This window comes from Seriola dumerili, unplaced genomic scaffold (genome assembly GCF_002260705.1).
Source record: "Seriola dumerili isolate Sdu_G_001 unplaced genomic scaffold, Sdu_1.0 BDQW01000381.1, whole genome shotgun sequence".
In the NCBI taxonomy this organism is placed as follows: domain Eukaryota; kingdom Metazoa; phylum Chordata; class Actinopteri; order Carangiformes; family Carangidae; genus Seriola; species Seriola dumerili.
This window is the reverse complement of record NW_019174636.1, coordinates 607,709-622,094: the sequence shown is the minus strand read 5'-3', so window position 1 is coordinate 622,094 and position 14,386 is coordinate 607,709. Positions and strand designations below refer to the sequence as shown.

The 14,386-nt window shown below is 45.2% G+C and overlaps 1 protein-coding gene across 1 annotated transcript in view; it reads left to right on the top strand.

Moving 5' to 3' along the window:
* LOC111233228 (glutamate receptor ionotropic, NMDA 2D-like) overlaps window positions 1–14,136 on the top strand; it is a 136,286-nt gene extending 122,150 nt beyond the window's left edge. Inside the window, exons 17-22 of the mRNA XM_022760993.1 lie at window positions 2,083–2,144; window positions 4,052–4,222; window positions 10,945–12,513; window positions 12,649–13,331; window positions 13,681–13,808; window positions 13,946–14,136. Of these exons, the coding sequence (XP_022616714.1) occupies window positions 2,083–2,144; window positions 4,052–4,222; window positions 10,945–12,513; window positions 12,649–13,331; window positions 13,681–13,808; window positions 13,946–14,136 (2,804 nt within the window). The remainder of the gene's footprint in view (window positions 1–2,082; window positions 2,145–4,051; window positions 4,223–10,944; window positions 12,514–12,648; window positions 13,332–13,680; window positions 13,809–13,945) is intronic.
* Window positions 14,137–14,386: the final 250 nt, after the last annotated feature.

Sequence of the window (14,386 nt, the reverse complement as noted above, 5' to 3'; positions counted from 1 at the left end):
CATCAACTCATCAGGACACGCCACTGTTTTATTTCTGAGTTTTGACTGGGAAATAAGCTTTGCTTTGCACTGAAAGAAGCCAGTTGAGGTGGTTAGGCCTCCTTGTGGAAGAATTCCAGGTGATACTATATTTATAAAACTGCTCCAAGGCATAATACCCTTTCCCTTAATGCGTTTTCCTGCACAGATTGGATAAAGAAGACATTATTTATAATGCTCCTGAGAGGATTGAAAATGGGAGGGCTTTAAATCTTCACTGCTGACCAATGTAAAGCTATTAAAAGGAGACAGGCACATTGACTGTGTCAGAATAGAATTGAAGGAAACTGAATTGGATTGTTCCCAAATCACAGCTAAACTGTCAAAAATCAACAGAATGAAACATGGAATCTATTTTAAGCTCTGGCTTTTCGTCTTCTTCTGCTCCTTTCATTCGTGCAGACGAGTCCCCCTCTTTTACTCTGTGGTATTTTCCTTCCTCGGAGCAGGTGAGAGAGGATCCAGCTGAAATTCTGCCTGTCTGTCAGCTCTTTGTCGGGAAGATTTCTCCCCAAGAGCAGCTTTATGCGCCGCTGACTGCCATGATTAACGTATTTACAGGGAGATAAAGGGGGAGAGGCGGAGAGCCGGACGGGGAGAGAGAAATCAGCCGAGCACTCATTGAGACTCGATGAATTAGATTATGGGAGTGAGCCACACACAGAATGAACATGCGTATTAGCGTCTATTGTCAGGGATCTGTGCAGGGAGCGGAGTGAGAGCAGGCAGGGTCGATCGAGCTGAGCCCCGTTTAATTCAGCTGTCAAGGAAGGTTTGAATTCCCACACATGACTGTTGGGGAAGTGAAATGTGGCACACAGTGATACATGTTGGATTGAGATTTATGTTTTGTTTGAGCAGATTTGACATTTCAGTCAGCATGGCCGAGCCGTGGTGGTCTAATCTGTGCGGTGGGGCTTTATTCAGGGGTCTCCAGACGCCGTTAATTAACCCAGGGGTCGGTTAATATTGTAACTGTGAGCACAGGGGATTGGAACTTCCTTTGACTCGGATCCTGTGTGTGTCTGCTTGTCATTGTGTGCGTGTGCTACTTTTAGTAGTCCGCTGGACACCGGGTTGATGCACATCTGTCTGCACCAGTCTCTCTGTACATTTGATCCTGCTTTTCCCTCCTTACTGCCTCCCTCATTCTTTTTGATGAACGCATTAATGGCCAGCGCTGAGAGTGCAATTACGCCGGAGCTCGGTGTTTATTACATGTGTGTGTGTTTCTGACAGTTTGAGCAAGAAGTGTGATATTTGTGTGCCCCCCCCCCCATCTCTCCCATGCGCTGTCGCTTGGCTCTGTCCTTGGTGTGCCCGACTCAAACGCCTGGCCATTTCACAGCCTGCCTCAAAGGGCTCCAGTCATTTCCTCTAATTCCCACTTGCTCTTTTCGATTTGATAACTTTCACTGCAAACATCTTTCTTTCTTTCTTTTTCTTTCTCACAACCTTTCCCTTTTCTTCAGGTCTCTCCCTGCTTTTCTAATTTTTCATTTTCCATTCATACTTTACAGTCTTGTGCTTGTAATTAGTACAGTTACAGTAACTGGGGTGTAATTTTTACCACCATGGGCACAAAAATTCCCTCATATTTACCACCAGTCTCTTCTTCTCTTCCTTTTTTTTTTTTACATCATACAAACAAGGTTTCACTCTCTCCTCTCATTTCTCTCCCCCTGTGCTGCATTTCATCATCTGTCCCTCTCTTTTTTGCAATAACACAATAGACTCCATTCCTCCTCTTTCTCTCTTCATCTACTCGCTTTTCCTTCTCTTGCTTCTTTCGTTCTTCTCCCTCAGGGGATCAAACACCTTCCTCTCATAACAAAGGGGCGGCAATCCCCTTTTTCATTTTTTCTTTTCCCTTTTATTTTCTCCTCTAGTGCTGGTTTAACTCCTTCTCCACCAATTGTCTCTTCCTTCCTTCATCCCTGATCTTCCTTTGTTGATTCCCTCTTTCTTATCTTGTGGTTTCATTTTCTCTCAGCTTCTCCTCTCTTTAACCTTCCTCTTCTCCCTCTACCTTTTCTGTTGCAGATGAGATTGACATGTTGGAGCGTCTCTGGCTGTCCGGTATCTGCCACAACGATAAGATTGAGGTATGATTTCTTACACCTTTTCTCCAGCAACCTTGTACACATTCATCCTCTGCACTACTTTTGGAAGGAACTGAACATATTCTTATCCAGTTGTTCTCAAACGTTTTGACATCAAGAACCACTGACCCAAACTAGACAATGGACCACTATTTGATAAGAGTTTGTCCCAGGGTCCCCCATCTGATAAGATTTTTGCTTTTAGATGTTTTATGAGAGAAAGTGTTCCAAACTCATGACTAAAAGAGCCATACATTCTGTCATTGTGTTACTTACGGATGGAGTTATAGTGAAAATTAATGATTCCCATTTTTGCTGGGGACTACGGGAGGAAATGTGATAGTTATTCATTCAACCAACCTGGTGTCACAGGCGCTGTCCATGGTGCTGATCCTGCCATGACCACAGACCAGACACAGGCACTTCCTCAGTAATGTTCTTGCTTGTATTCCCACTGGCCGTTAACTAGGTATCACGAAAACCAATCACCAGACTAACTGAAGTTATAATAATAATGATATTGATAATAATAATCTTCATTTATGGAGCAATTTTCAAAACCCATGTTCATTACAAAGTGCTTGACAAAGGCAGCAATATTACAGACAAGACATAAAATCAATGGGTTTCAAAGAGAAGGAAAACAGATAAAACAATGAAAACAATTATGTGTATAAAAACCAATGTAGAATAATTTTAAGAGAAACACTTTACAGGACAGTTATTTGGCTGTATTCACCTTACAAAACATCTGAAAGGAAAACGTTTAAGAGATCACATCAGTGAAGCGAAGAGAGGACTTAAAGTGTATGAAGCCACTTTCAGGTCCTACTTATGCTAGTTGTGTGTTATTTTTGATTAGATCAAATAAATTTTACCCTAACAACTGATTATATCATTGATAATTGTGATAGTGTTATACAATATGTAAAGGCAGATTTTTTTTCGTGATGGAAAACAAAGTGGAAGAACTGTACATTAAAGGGTTAAAGGCGTCCTGGAATCCCAACTTTCTGTTTCTTTGCACTCCAGTTGCAAACCAGAGCTTGTAAACTTAAGCTACATGTAATCAAAAGTAGTATTTTTATTGCAGTTGTATTATTTTATTTTATTTTTATTGAGTTCTGGTAACCCGTCATCTTCTCAGGTTTGATATTTGTTTTCCTTCTACATGATTATGCATCCACACTCTGCCGATCAGTCACCCCGCATTTTGGGGTTGTTTCCTGTATTTGGTTTTGATTATAACCCCGGCCCTAACAAAGCTGTACTGCGGGCCTCATCGCAGAGGGCCATGACTTACAATTTTCAAGCATGGGCGTGCTCATTTACTTGGTGCCATCCGAGTTCAAATTACATTGTTCCCACTTAGCCAAACAACACAACCAAAAAGACGACACAGCCCTGAATAAATGCCTGTGCTCACACTGGCTGCAAATGCCCCCACAGGAACCAAAACCTTTGATATCAAGCATTAATAATTATTGATTGGAGAATAAATGCAGGCGGGCTGCAGAAGAGAGCCATGAATGTTGAAACTGAATAAATTAAATTGCCTGAAAACCTCTTTGTTTGATGGGAACCAGATATTTTGTGGTGACTGACATGTTTTGGTCTTTGCATCAGCGTTCTGAGTGCAGGGGCTCTAAAATATCACAGATGGGTGCTCTGACATCCAGTGACAGCAAAGGATTCTCCATTGTACTGCTAGATGTAATTAACTTTTTATCTCCTGTCTGGGAGACAAATTGGCCCTCGTTAGTAATAAATACACTCTCCTGTCTCATCTCGACCCCCTTCCTTTTACGTCCCTCTGCTTCTTACTTTTCTCTTTCCTTTCACCTCCTATAACGTCTCCCATTCCTCTCCCTACCTCCTGTCTTCACCCATCTATCTCCTCTCCCCTCCAGGTGATGAGCAGTAAACTGGACATCGACAACATGGCAGGGGTCTTCTACATGCTGCTGGTGGCCATGGGCCTCAGCCTCCTGGTATTTGCCTGGGAGCATCTGGTGTACTGGAAGCTGCGGCACTGTGTGAAGCGATCTGGTGGGATGGACTTCCTTCTGGCTCTCAGCAGGGTGAGAGGAGACACCAAGGCCCCCCCCCACCCCCCACCCAGTTTATTAGCTCACCAAAAAAAAAAGAATAGAATAGATCCATGTATTTAATTGTCTAAACAGCCGCAAGTTGTGGTCAAAGAAACAATCAGCCGCATTAACAACAAAGTTAAGTCTAATAATAATTCTAATACAGAAACTGAAAACAGAAAAAATGATTTTTTAAATTCAAATCAATTTTCATTTCAGTAATCTGATGTTGATTCATAAAATCCTGAGATCGATCTTTTAATATACACCTTTTACACCCTATGTGCCTTTTCCCGTAGATTTGCTCTCATAGAACCATTTCCTAGAATGTATATCACACCACCTTCTTCATGGGTATGCATTTCTTTATGTTGGGCGCGTTTGTCCTGGAGATCAATGAAAGAATACCAGAGACACGTTTCAACACACGGTACAAATATTATCTACCTGCACCAGATAGAAAAACATTTCTAAAGTTCTGACAGGCGGTGAGGAAACCAAAGGGAGCGAACTCTGAGGCATGACAGGTTTTACATTTTCATTGTGACACTACAAACACTACAGCAGCTGATCCCACTGATTTGCACACTCAACCTCAGAAGGTAGAACCAATCAGTGAAATAAGCTGCAGTGCTTGAGGAGCATTGGTAAGTGATTTGTGCAGGAGCAGATGTTAAGATAGACTGAGAGGTGTAGAAACGTAGGTTAAACTTAGCATCTCCTGTTGAGAACACGCTGACTTGAAAATGAAGCTCCCTCACTGATTGCAGTCTTGAGGTCCACTTCATTCTGGAGAATGGAGATATAGATGAAGGAAGGTTAATGAACAGTGTTCAATCACAATCAAGATGGACTGCACAAAAGCAGGTGCTACTCACTATCAGTGTTTGTTTCTGGCACTCAGCAGGGACAAGGAGGTGAAGCCAAAACGAGCAGAATCAATGGGATTTATCTTTGGCAACACACGGAGGGGGAAGCCGAAGGGTCCGGGTCAGAGTGATCACTTAGCTGTCACACAGCTCTTTTCTTTTAGAAACCAATACAGATTCTGTGAGTCCAGCTCACGGTCCTGGAAATATTTAATACAGGTCCTAAGAAAGACTTAACAGGGGTTGAGGTGAAAAGTAGGGAGCGAATGGATGAAAGGAGATGAAAGTTATAAGAGAAGAAAGGGGATGAAATGACTGGGAAAAAAAGGAACAAGGTAAGTAAGGTAGGTATCAAGAGATTGGAAATAGATGAACGGTGTGATTGGGGAGGGAAGGTGAGCAGAAGTGGGAAGGCAAGGGGAGGGAAACTTTGAGAAAAGAAGAGAGAGAAAAAAAAAATTCCAGCTGAAGAGACAGCTGTGGGTTTGGATGGCAGAGGCAGTGGAGTATAGCAGGTGTTGGTGGGGGGTGGAGGGGGTGGGGGGAGCCAGAAAGAGAAGGGAAAGAAACTTTTGGACAGAGAGGAGGAGGGAGGACGGGTGGCAAGGTGGAGGGGAGGACAGACTGTTGAGGTGAGGAGCAGGCTTCATGGAGCACCGGGGAGATATTCTTGTTTGTCAGAAGACGCTGTGATGGAAGGCTCGGTGTGTACGTGCCGCTGGTTGTTAGAGGAACAGGACAATGTTGGAGTGACAACACAAAGGTTTTGATTTATGATCTCCTCCCGCCTGACGGAGCAGAGAAAATGGCTAATTTATGCGCATCAGAAGAGAGCTTTAATTGCACTAAAAAGTAGTGAGAGGACATTAACAGTACAACTCTTGCTTCTGACATTATGCTTCCAAAATATGAGGAGACCGCTCTGGTCTAATTAAATCAAGAATCATTTTAACCTGCAAAACACTGAATTATCTGCAATTGAAACTATGCACATAGGGCCACAGCTAAGTGTTTTTAATGCTTTTAATATTTAATCATACAAACATGGATTTTAATAAAATCATGGAAAAAATAATCATGATATAAAACAAGAAGGTTATACACAGATTAGGTGAAACAACACATGGAAAGGAGAGTTTAAATCATGAGAAGTCATATATTGACAGTGCACATCGAGCATAAAGTGCATGTGCTGAACACAGCACTCTACCCGGTGGAATTTCAAATTAACAGCCCGTTTAAAAAATGTGAAGCACCAGACACGTTTACACAGTGTGTAAATCAAGATGATCGGTGCTGATTAATCACCGGGAATGAATAATAAAGAAATAAAGAACATTCTGCTGCAGTGACGTGAGGGTGAATGGTGGTCATTGTAAGGATTGTTGGTCCGACACAGGCTGGAAAGTCCGGTCTCAGCCCAACCTGAACCAACCAAACACAAGCACAAACCAAACCCAAGGTAATGTTCAAGCATGAAAACAAACTCTCTTTCTCCTGCTGCTGCTCTTTCTTTCTGACACATTGTTCACACACTTGTTTTTTAATATAAAAGTTAAGTATAAAATCTGCCAGTTAATCATAAAACATTATCTAACAACAGTAAATGTAATGACTAACAGCGCTAAGCTTGATATGTGTCGCACAAAGCTCTAGTTAGCTAGTTATAAAACCCAGAGAGACAAAATCTTTAATCTTCAATCCAAAAAAAAAACAATGATTTTTATTTTAATGATTAAAACAAAAGCAGTTGCTTCATAAATGAAACCTGACTCACCACTTTGCTTTGATGTGAGATGAACACAATGACATTAGAGCAAAAACTTTAGAACCTGGCAAACAAAGTGACAACTGTTCTTTCAGTTGGGTTTGTATTCTCTATAAATAGATAAACAGTAACTGGACTCCTGCAGTAGAGTGCGACTGTAACATCTCTATGAATAACCACAGTTAAACAGGTTAGCTGTTCAGCTACAACCTGATGTCATTACTCCTGTTGTGTGTTATCTGTGGGGCTCTGGTGCAGAGGAGTGACACGTTAAATTAACATGTGTTACATAAAGGTTTTATCTTATGTTCAATAGTGATCTTTAATTTCAGTATCAAACCCCACCTGCAGGCGGCACGTATACAGGCTTGGGCAGCAAAACTCCAGGTATTGTGTATGTACCGATATAATGCTGAAAAGCCATTTACTGAACACACTGTATTGTTTTATTGATAATTTACAGTACAGTATGTTTACCATGTAGGTGAAAATCCATCGTGTCCCCTGTAGTCTGTGATATCTGTGCAGATACCTCCTGTCGGCTCCCTGCAGAGCCTCTGGAGCACAGTTTCACCTCTCTTCAGACTGGAGCGTGGCAGCATATTTTCTCGCTTGAGCAGACTCTACTCTTATCTGTAGCATTCCTCATTCTGAGAATAAAAACATCAATTCCATGCTAAGGGCACTCCCAAGACCAGTTAGCTTCTATCTCCCGAGCTATATGCTGTGCTGGCTTTAAAGCCTCTGCAGCTGGCCTCTGTGGCTTGCTTTAACCCAATCAGTGACTCACCCAAGTTTCAATTTCACAGTGTGCTGCGCCCCATGCTCTGGAGACTGTGATAGCACTTCTGCTGCTGGGACTGCTGATTCATGTGTCCGGAAGGGCCATTATTACAGTCTCTCCATCAGATCTGTGTCCCGGTGGGGAACAGAGATTTACAGGAGGCCCCCGCACATTTTGTCATTAAGATGCGGCAGATATCTGTGGATGTTATGAATCGTCTCCACATATGAGAAATAATAGATGCTTTGTGATTTGCATGGTCCATCATCAGTGCTGCTAATTGAATGCCATCTATCCACAGTGAGGTGTAAATATACAAAGGTGAGGAGAAAGAACACCCAGGCACAGTAGAGATGGAGTTGGCCATCTGACATGGTTTTATAATTGACTGCTTCTGCACGGGGTTCACAATTATAAAAAGACGCTGTGAGGAGATAGTAATTTACGCACATTTCTGACTCTTTCATTTCATGTTTTATTCATGTCAAGCTTTGCTGAGTGTTGCAGCAGAGATGGAAAAAGCCAGACTGGTGATTAAAGAGTGTTCTCCCCAAGCAAGTTCATTAAAACCAAGTGAGAACAATCTTATTTAAACTCAAGTGCCAACAAATAACAGCAAGATAACGGAGATACGTGAAAATGAGTCTCTGTTCTCATTTGGGAGATGCAAACCGGGCAAATGCATTGGGCCCTCAAAGGGAAAAAGGGGGCTCCCAAAGGGACCCCCATTGCACATTTTGCAATGACAGCCATAACCCCCCTAAACCTCCCATAAAGACACTATACAGTGCACAGCTGCTGCCCCAAAACTGCTCTGAGTAGTTCCCCTGTTGATGTGCCCCTCTGTCTACCCACTGCCTGCATGTGAGGCATTTAGCGAACATCTGGAAATTGTAGTGTGTAGGCATAGTCGGCATGTTAGGCGTTTAGGGGACAATGTAAATTGCAGCGTCTGCCAGTAGTCTGCATGTCGGGGGTTGGGCTTCTTCGAAAGGCTCGCCATCGCAGGAAATGACCCTAAAATGTGGAATTTGGTCTGAATGAGAAGATAATGTCCATATTTAATCTTTTTCTTTAACACAAAGTTTTCCCTTTGAAGACATTTTTGACTTATTTACTATGTTTTTTTAGGATCAGGTTTCATGTGTTCAGATTTTTGTGCACTGACCTCTCGTCTTCTTCATGTTTCAAGATACAAAAACTCTCATTCCCAGGAGATTCTTCAAACAAATTGATTTCTGTTGCAAATCTGTTGAACTCTTCTAGCTGCACTAGAATCTCACTTGTGACTTGCTTAAAGAAAAATAGGTTTTTGTAACAGCGTTTCTCTTCACAGACACCAGAATAGAGCCAGTTTTAGGAACTGGGATCTAAGGAACTAAGATCTCTAACCTTGTGCGATGTGTGAAAATTCTAGGTCAGTTAAGATCAAAGGAAATAAAATTTTAATCTTAAATTGTGCACTGGAAGAGGACGGGCCGAGGACACATGAAGCTTGTTTTTGTTACGGCTAAGTAAAGCAAGCTGGCAACCGTTTGTTTTATTTGCACAATGACAAAATAGGTTTTGCTGCTTTTGCTCTCACCCATTGTTTTAACTCCTCTCCAGAAACCGTATAGTCCTATTGCACACCTCCCCTCTGCAATTGTTTTTCTCAGTGCTGTCGGAGAAAACCCAGTCCTGTTCCAGCTGAATGACGCTCTGTTTGCTGAAAGCTTTGTTTGGTTTGATACTGTGAAAATTGACACTCCTAAGTAGCTTGGTAAACTCAGTCCAAAGTTTCTCCAAAACTCTCATTAATATTTAACGGTCAGCGCTCCCTGTTGTCTGCCTTTATAGGAAACATAGGGACACAGAGAACCTGAGGTAGAGGGAAACCACCTCGAGCAATTTCCCACCATGCTGAGAGAAAGAATAAAGATAAATTATTTTCCTGTTTTCAAAATTGAGTCTATTTTTGTGAAATGTGTTGAGCCGATGAAGTTCCACACTCTGTGGTTATACAATGGACAGAATAAAGATAAAGGAAAAAATGACTGGATAGAAGATGCATAAAAACACAGAAATTGTAGACCGGATAAATTTATACCCTCGCTTGATGCATCAGCCTGTCACAGGTTCAACTGGATCCTCTGCAAGGTATTCACAGTGGCTGTTTAACACGCTGTGTCTCCGGCACAGCAGTCATATGTTGGTATTCATCATGACATACAAGACATTATCCTGTGTTTTTACAGCTCCTGATTAAAATACGCAACAGTGAAGCAGCTATAATGTAATTTTGGATTATTGTTAATGTTAAAATATTAAAACAACCAGCTCCTCCCTTAAAACAAGCTGAGTAGGTGGACCCAGATAATGCTTAATCTTTACTATTTTTTAACTAAGGGGAGTCATGAAAAAGTCTGTGTACTATATTTTCAAGTCACCATGCCGACAACTGCTGTGGCCGGAGGCATCATGTTTTCGGGCTGTCCGTCCATTCGTACGCGTGTTCACATGTCTCATTCTCGCGAACGCTATATCTCCGTAACACTTTGATGGAATTATTTCAAATTTGGTGCAAATGTTCACTTGGACTCAAAGATGAAGCGATTAGACTTTGGTGGACAACGGTCAAGGTCGCAGTCTCCTTATGTCCCTGTGTATTTCAGGAAAACCTTTTGGGACACAAACCTCTACTTGGACTCAAGCATGAACTGATTACAATTTCGAGAGAAGATCAAAGGTCAAGGTCACTGTGAACTCACAAAACACATTTCTGGCCATAACGCAAGAATTCATACACATATTATATTAAATATTGAAGTGATGACATCGGTAGGGAAGGAGAGATTAGCAGCTTATTTTTTGCATGTCACATTTTTTCTTTTCTGCTTATTACCAAAACCATTTTCTGACCTGTTCACAAGTCTTTGTTTTTACTCTGAACTGAGCTCATCTGTGTTTTTTTGCAGGAATCATAACTATTTGATGTGTGGGAACATTAAATCAGTGAAAATTATTTTAAATGGTTCTGCTACTTTGAAAAGATAGATAGTTGTGGATATGGAGGAATAAGACTGTATTTTATAAAGTAGCAGTTTTCTAAAGATCGCATTCATATGGTTTGTGTAGGCACCAGATCAGAGCTTCCTTGTAGGTTTCTTTTTCAAAATTGGCGATGTCAGGCTCTCTCTTCCCATGTCTGTCTGACTCTGACACACACACACACACACTCACACAGTTCTTCCTTATCAAACTTGGCAGCCTGCTGGTCTAATTACAATCTCTCTTTTATCTCTCTACCCAGGGGATGTACAGTTGCTGCCAGTTTGAGGATGAGACGGCACCAGGAGGCAGCAAAAGCTCTTTGCCCCAGTATCACACCGTGACCACCATGCCTACTGCACCCCAACAACACCTCGTTACAGCCACAGTGAACAACACAACTGCCATTGCCATGGTGCAGCAGCAACAGCAGCAGAAGCACCATCAGCCGCAGCAACAGGGGCAGACCTATACCACCATGCTACCCGGATCACCGCCAACTACGGGACACTCGGCAATGGCTCTGGGTCCCTCAAATAGCCCCTTGCTGGAAGGCCCCATGCCCTGCTCCACCTTCTTGCCTCGCCACGACCGCAGACTCGCTGTAGTGGATCGCTGGAACAGGCCAAAGCCGGAGAAAGTCATGAGCGCAGGCAGTGCTGGAGGAGTGGGCATTGGGGGGATAGCAGGAGGGATCACTGAACTCCAGGCCCAGCAGCAGTATCAACAGAACCTTGGACAGCACTGGACCCTGCAAGGGGGAGTTGCAGGTGGAACAGGGGGAGGAGGTGACACAGGGCTAGATGAATATAAGCGCTACTATGGACCTATAGATCCAGAGGGGCTGGGAACTAGCTCGGACCAACAGGCAGGGGGCCCCCAACAGACTCCCAAAGCTAATCCTCGAGGCCCCAAAGCCTCAGGGATGCCACGGCTGCCGCCTAAAGGCCCCCAACCAGGCCCAGGGCACTTAATCTCCAAGCCTCCTCCACCACTCCCATCTTCTCCACGAAGGCCTCCCTTCTGGCGACGAGGAAGCCTAGCTCAGGCAAGGAGAAAAGGCTCAGGAGGTCCCCTGTACGAGAATATACTCCCTTTGGGGAGGCGAGGAGGTGGGAGGTACGGAGCAAGCGATGGAGGTGGAAGAAGAGGGCGACGTCTTCCTCCACCTCCTCCTCTTCCTGTCCCACTTTCCTCCCCTACACACACCCCCACCACTCCCTCCTCCCCATGCCGTTTCTACTCCTCATGCTCCAGTGCCTCATCCTCTTCCTCTTCCTCCACATCGTCCTCATCCTCTTCTTCATCCTCTGTCTCGCTCTCTCGGTCAAATTCCCCCTCTTCTTGCTCCAGTGACAGCTCCTACAACTCCTCGCTGAGTTTCCGGTATCGAGCAGGGGATCGAGAGTTTACGGTGGATGATGAGTACGACTCAGATCTGCTCACAGAGGAGTCCAGCCTCCTCCTGGGGTCACGGAGGAAGATCCGTTCACGCCGAATGTCTTCGCGCTCACTGCCATGCAGTCCGCCACCTCCGCCGATCCCTCCGCGGAAGCCACGTCCTCTGAGAGATTATGGCAGAGAGAGGACTGGCAGCCAACTGGCCCAATTACAGGAGTGGTGGGCATCGTGGGGAGACAGGGAGCGAGGGAGGGGAGGGACAGCGAGCCGGGGGGATGGAGGAGTGGGAAGAGAAGAGAAGAGGCACCATAAAGAGAGGGAGCGCGAAAGGAAGAGGAGGAAGAAGGGCCGAAAGAAGAAGAAGAGGGAGGAGAGGGAAAGAGAGAGGGAGCGAAAGAGGCGCAAAGCAAAGAAGAAGAGGAAGAGAGAGGATAAGATGAGAAAGAGAGAGCGGAAGAGGTCAGAGCAGGAAGGAGGAGATCCTGAAAAGAGAGAGGATCTCAAATCAGGGACACCGGACTTCCCATCATATCCGCCCCTGAGGCGAGAGTCCTTTCGTAAAAAGAGTGAAAGCTCCATCAGAAGCTACGGATGGAACATCCCAGGCGAAGAAGAGAGGAGGGAAAGAGAAGAGAAAGAGAGGGATGATGGGGAAGACAGTCGAGGAAAGGAAAAACACCACAGGCGAAGAAATAGCAAGCACTATCATGGCTCGAGCAGTAAGCCCTCGACATCTGTCAAATTCTGGGGAGGGGGAAACCCATCCTCCGACACCATTCCATCTGCCTTCCTGCCCTTGTTGCCTGTCTCCTCTAAAAGGAGGAAGAGTAAAAGCTCCGACAGGGATGCTGTAGGAATGGAGGGAGAGAGGCGGCCATTGCTGGGACGGAACGGAAGAGGCGAGATGCACTCCAAGGAGGGGTTGTCCTTCCACGAGTGGGAGTCCGAAGTCGAGGATGATGAAGAAGATTCTGATCAGGACAGGAGGAAAGAGCGCAGTAAGCGGCGCGGAGGAGGAAGGACAATGTCCGATGAGGAGCGGGAACGTGATAAGGTAGTCGGGATATACTCTGATGATGATGGTTCTTCTGGAGAGTTTGGGAAGTTTGAGAGGTACTGGGAGGATCACGAAGGAAGGGCAGTGGGAGGGATCGGAGGGGGAGGTTGGTTTTTCAGTACCTACCCCTCCAGGGATAAAGCCGGCAGCATCAACAGTAGAGATGACCTGTTCCTGGAGCGAGGAGAGAGGTGGGGGACAGCAGAGAGCGGGTGGGGGTCTAGTGGAGGTGGAGCTGGTGGTGGTGGAGGAGGGGCTGATAGGGGAGAGAGAGGGTGGGGATCAGGATCGCACTGGCCCCCACCTCCTCTCACACCGCCACCTCCTCGGCGATACTGGTCGGTGGACAAGCTCCACATACAGGACGAGAAGAAGAGTAAACGGAAGTCAAAGGACAAGGGGAGAGGGCACACAGCTTGTTCCTCCTGTCACTCCCCACGACACCATCCGCAGGCCCATTCATCCAAATGGGCCCGCGTTACCTCGCGAAGCCAGGAAGAGTTGTACCACCACTGCCAGAGTTTTGGTGGTCCCCTGAAGCCCAAACATGACTCGTCCTCCTCCTCCAAACCTGATCGCTCACAGAATCCATCTAAATCTGGCAGTCAGTCAAACCTCAGCATCCAGCAGCGGACACAGAGAACAGATAGGGATCGAGAGCGAGGAAGGCAAGCATCCCCGCCCCCGAACCTCATACCTAACTTGCCACCCCCGCTCCCTGCCCTTCCAGCTCCTCCGTCCACATCTCACCCTATCCATGTTCCTCCCCTTACCTCGTCCTCTTCTGTATCCTCTCCCTCTGTAGTCTCATCCACCCCGGGGGCGCCCCAGTCCTCCTCCATGGCTTCGGCAAGTGCCAAACTGCAGTACCAGAGATTGCGCTCTGTACCCCAGCCCCAGAGATTTCCTCAGTCTCCTCACTTACCCCTCAAAGCCAAGAGCCTTTGCTCGCGAAGGGGCTCGGCCCATTTCTCCAGCGTGGAGAGTGAGGTTTGAAGTTCTATAAGGTATCAAAAGTCATAAGAGAGCCCTGCAAAGGTGACACTTAGCAGGTCATCTGGATCTGAATCTGCCCGGCAGCAAATGTGGCTGCACAGCCAAGTCAGTACCGTATACGCACTGAGCCCTTTCCTGAAGTTCTGCACAAACAAACAAACCAGAAAGCCAAACAAACCCCATTGGGGTAGGTCAAAGGGAAACAGGAGCAATCTTGTGCTCACTGATGTTTCCTTTCATTCCTCTCAGT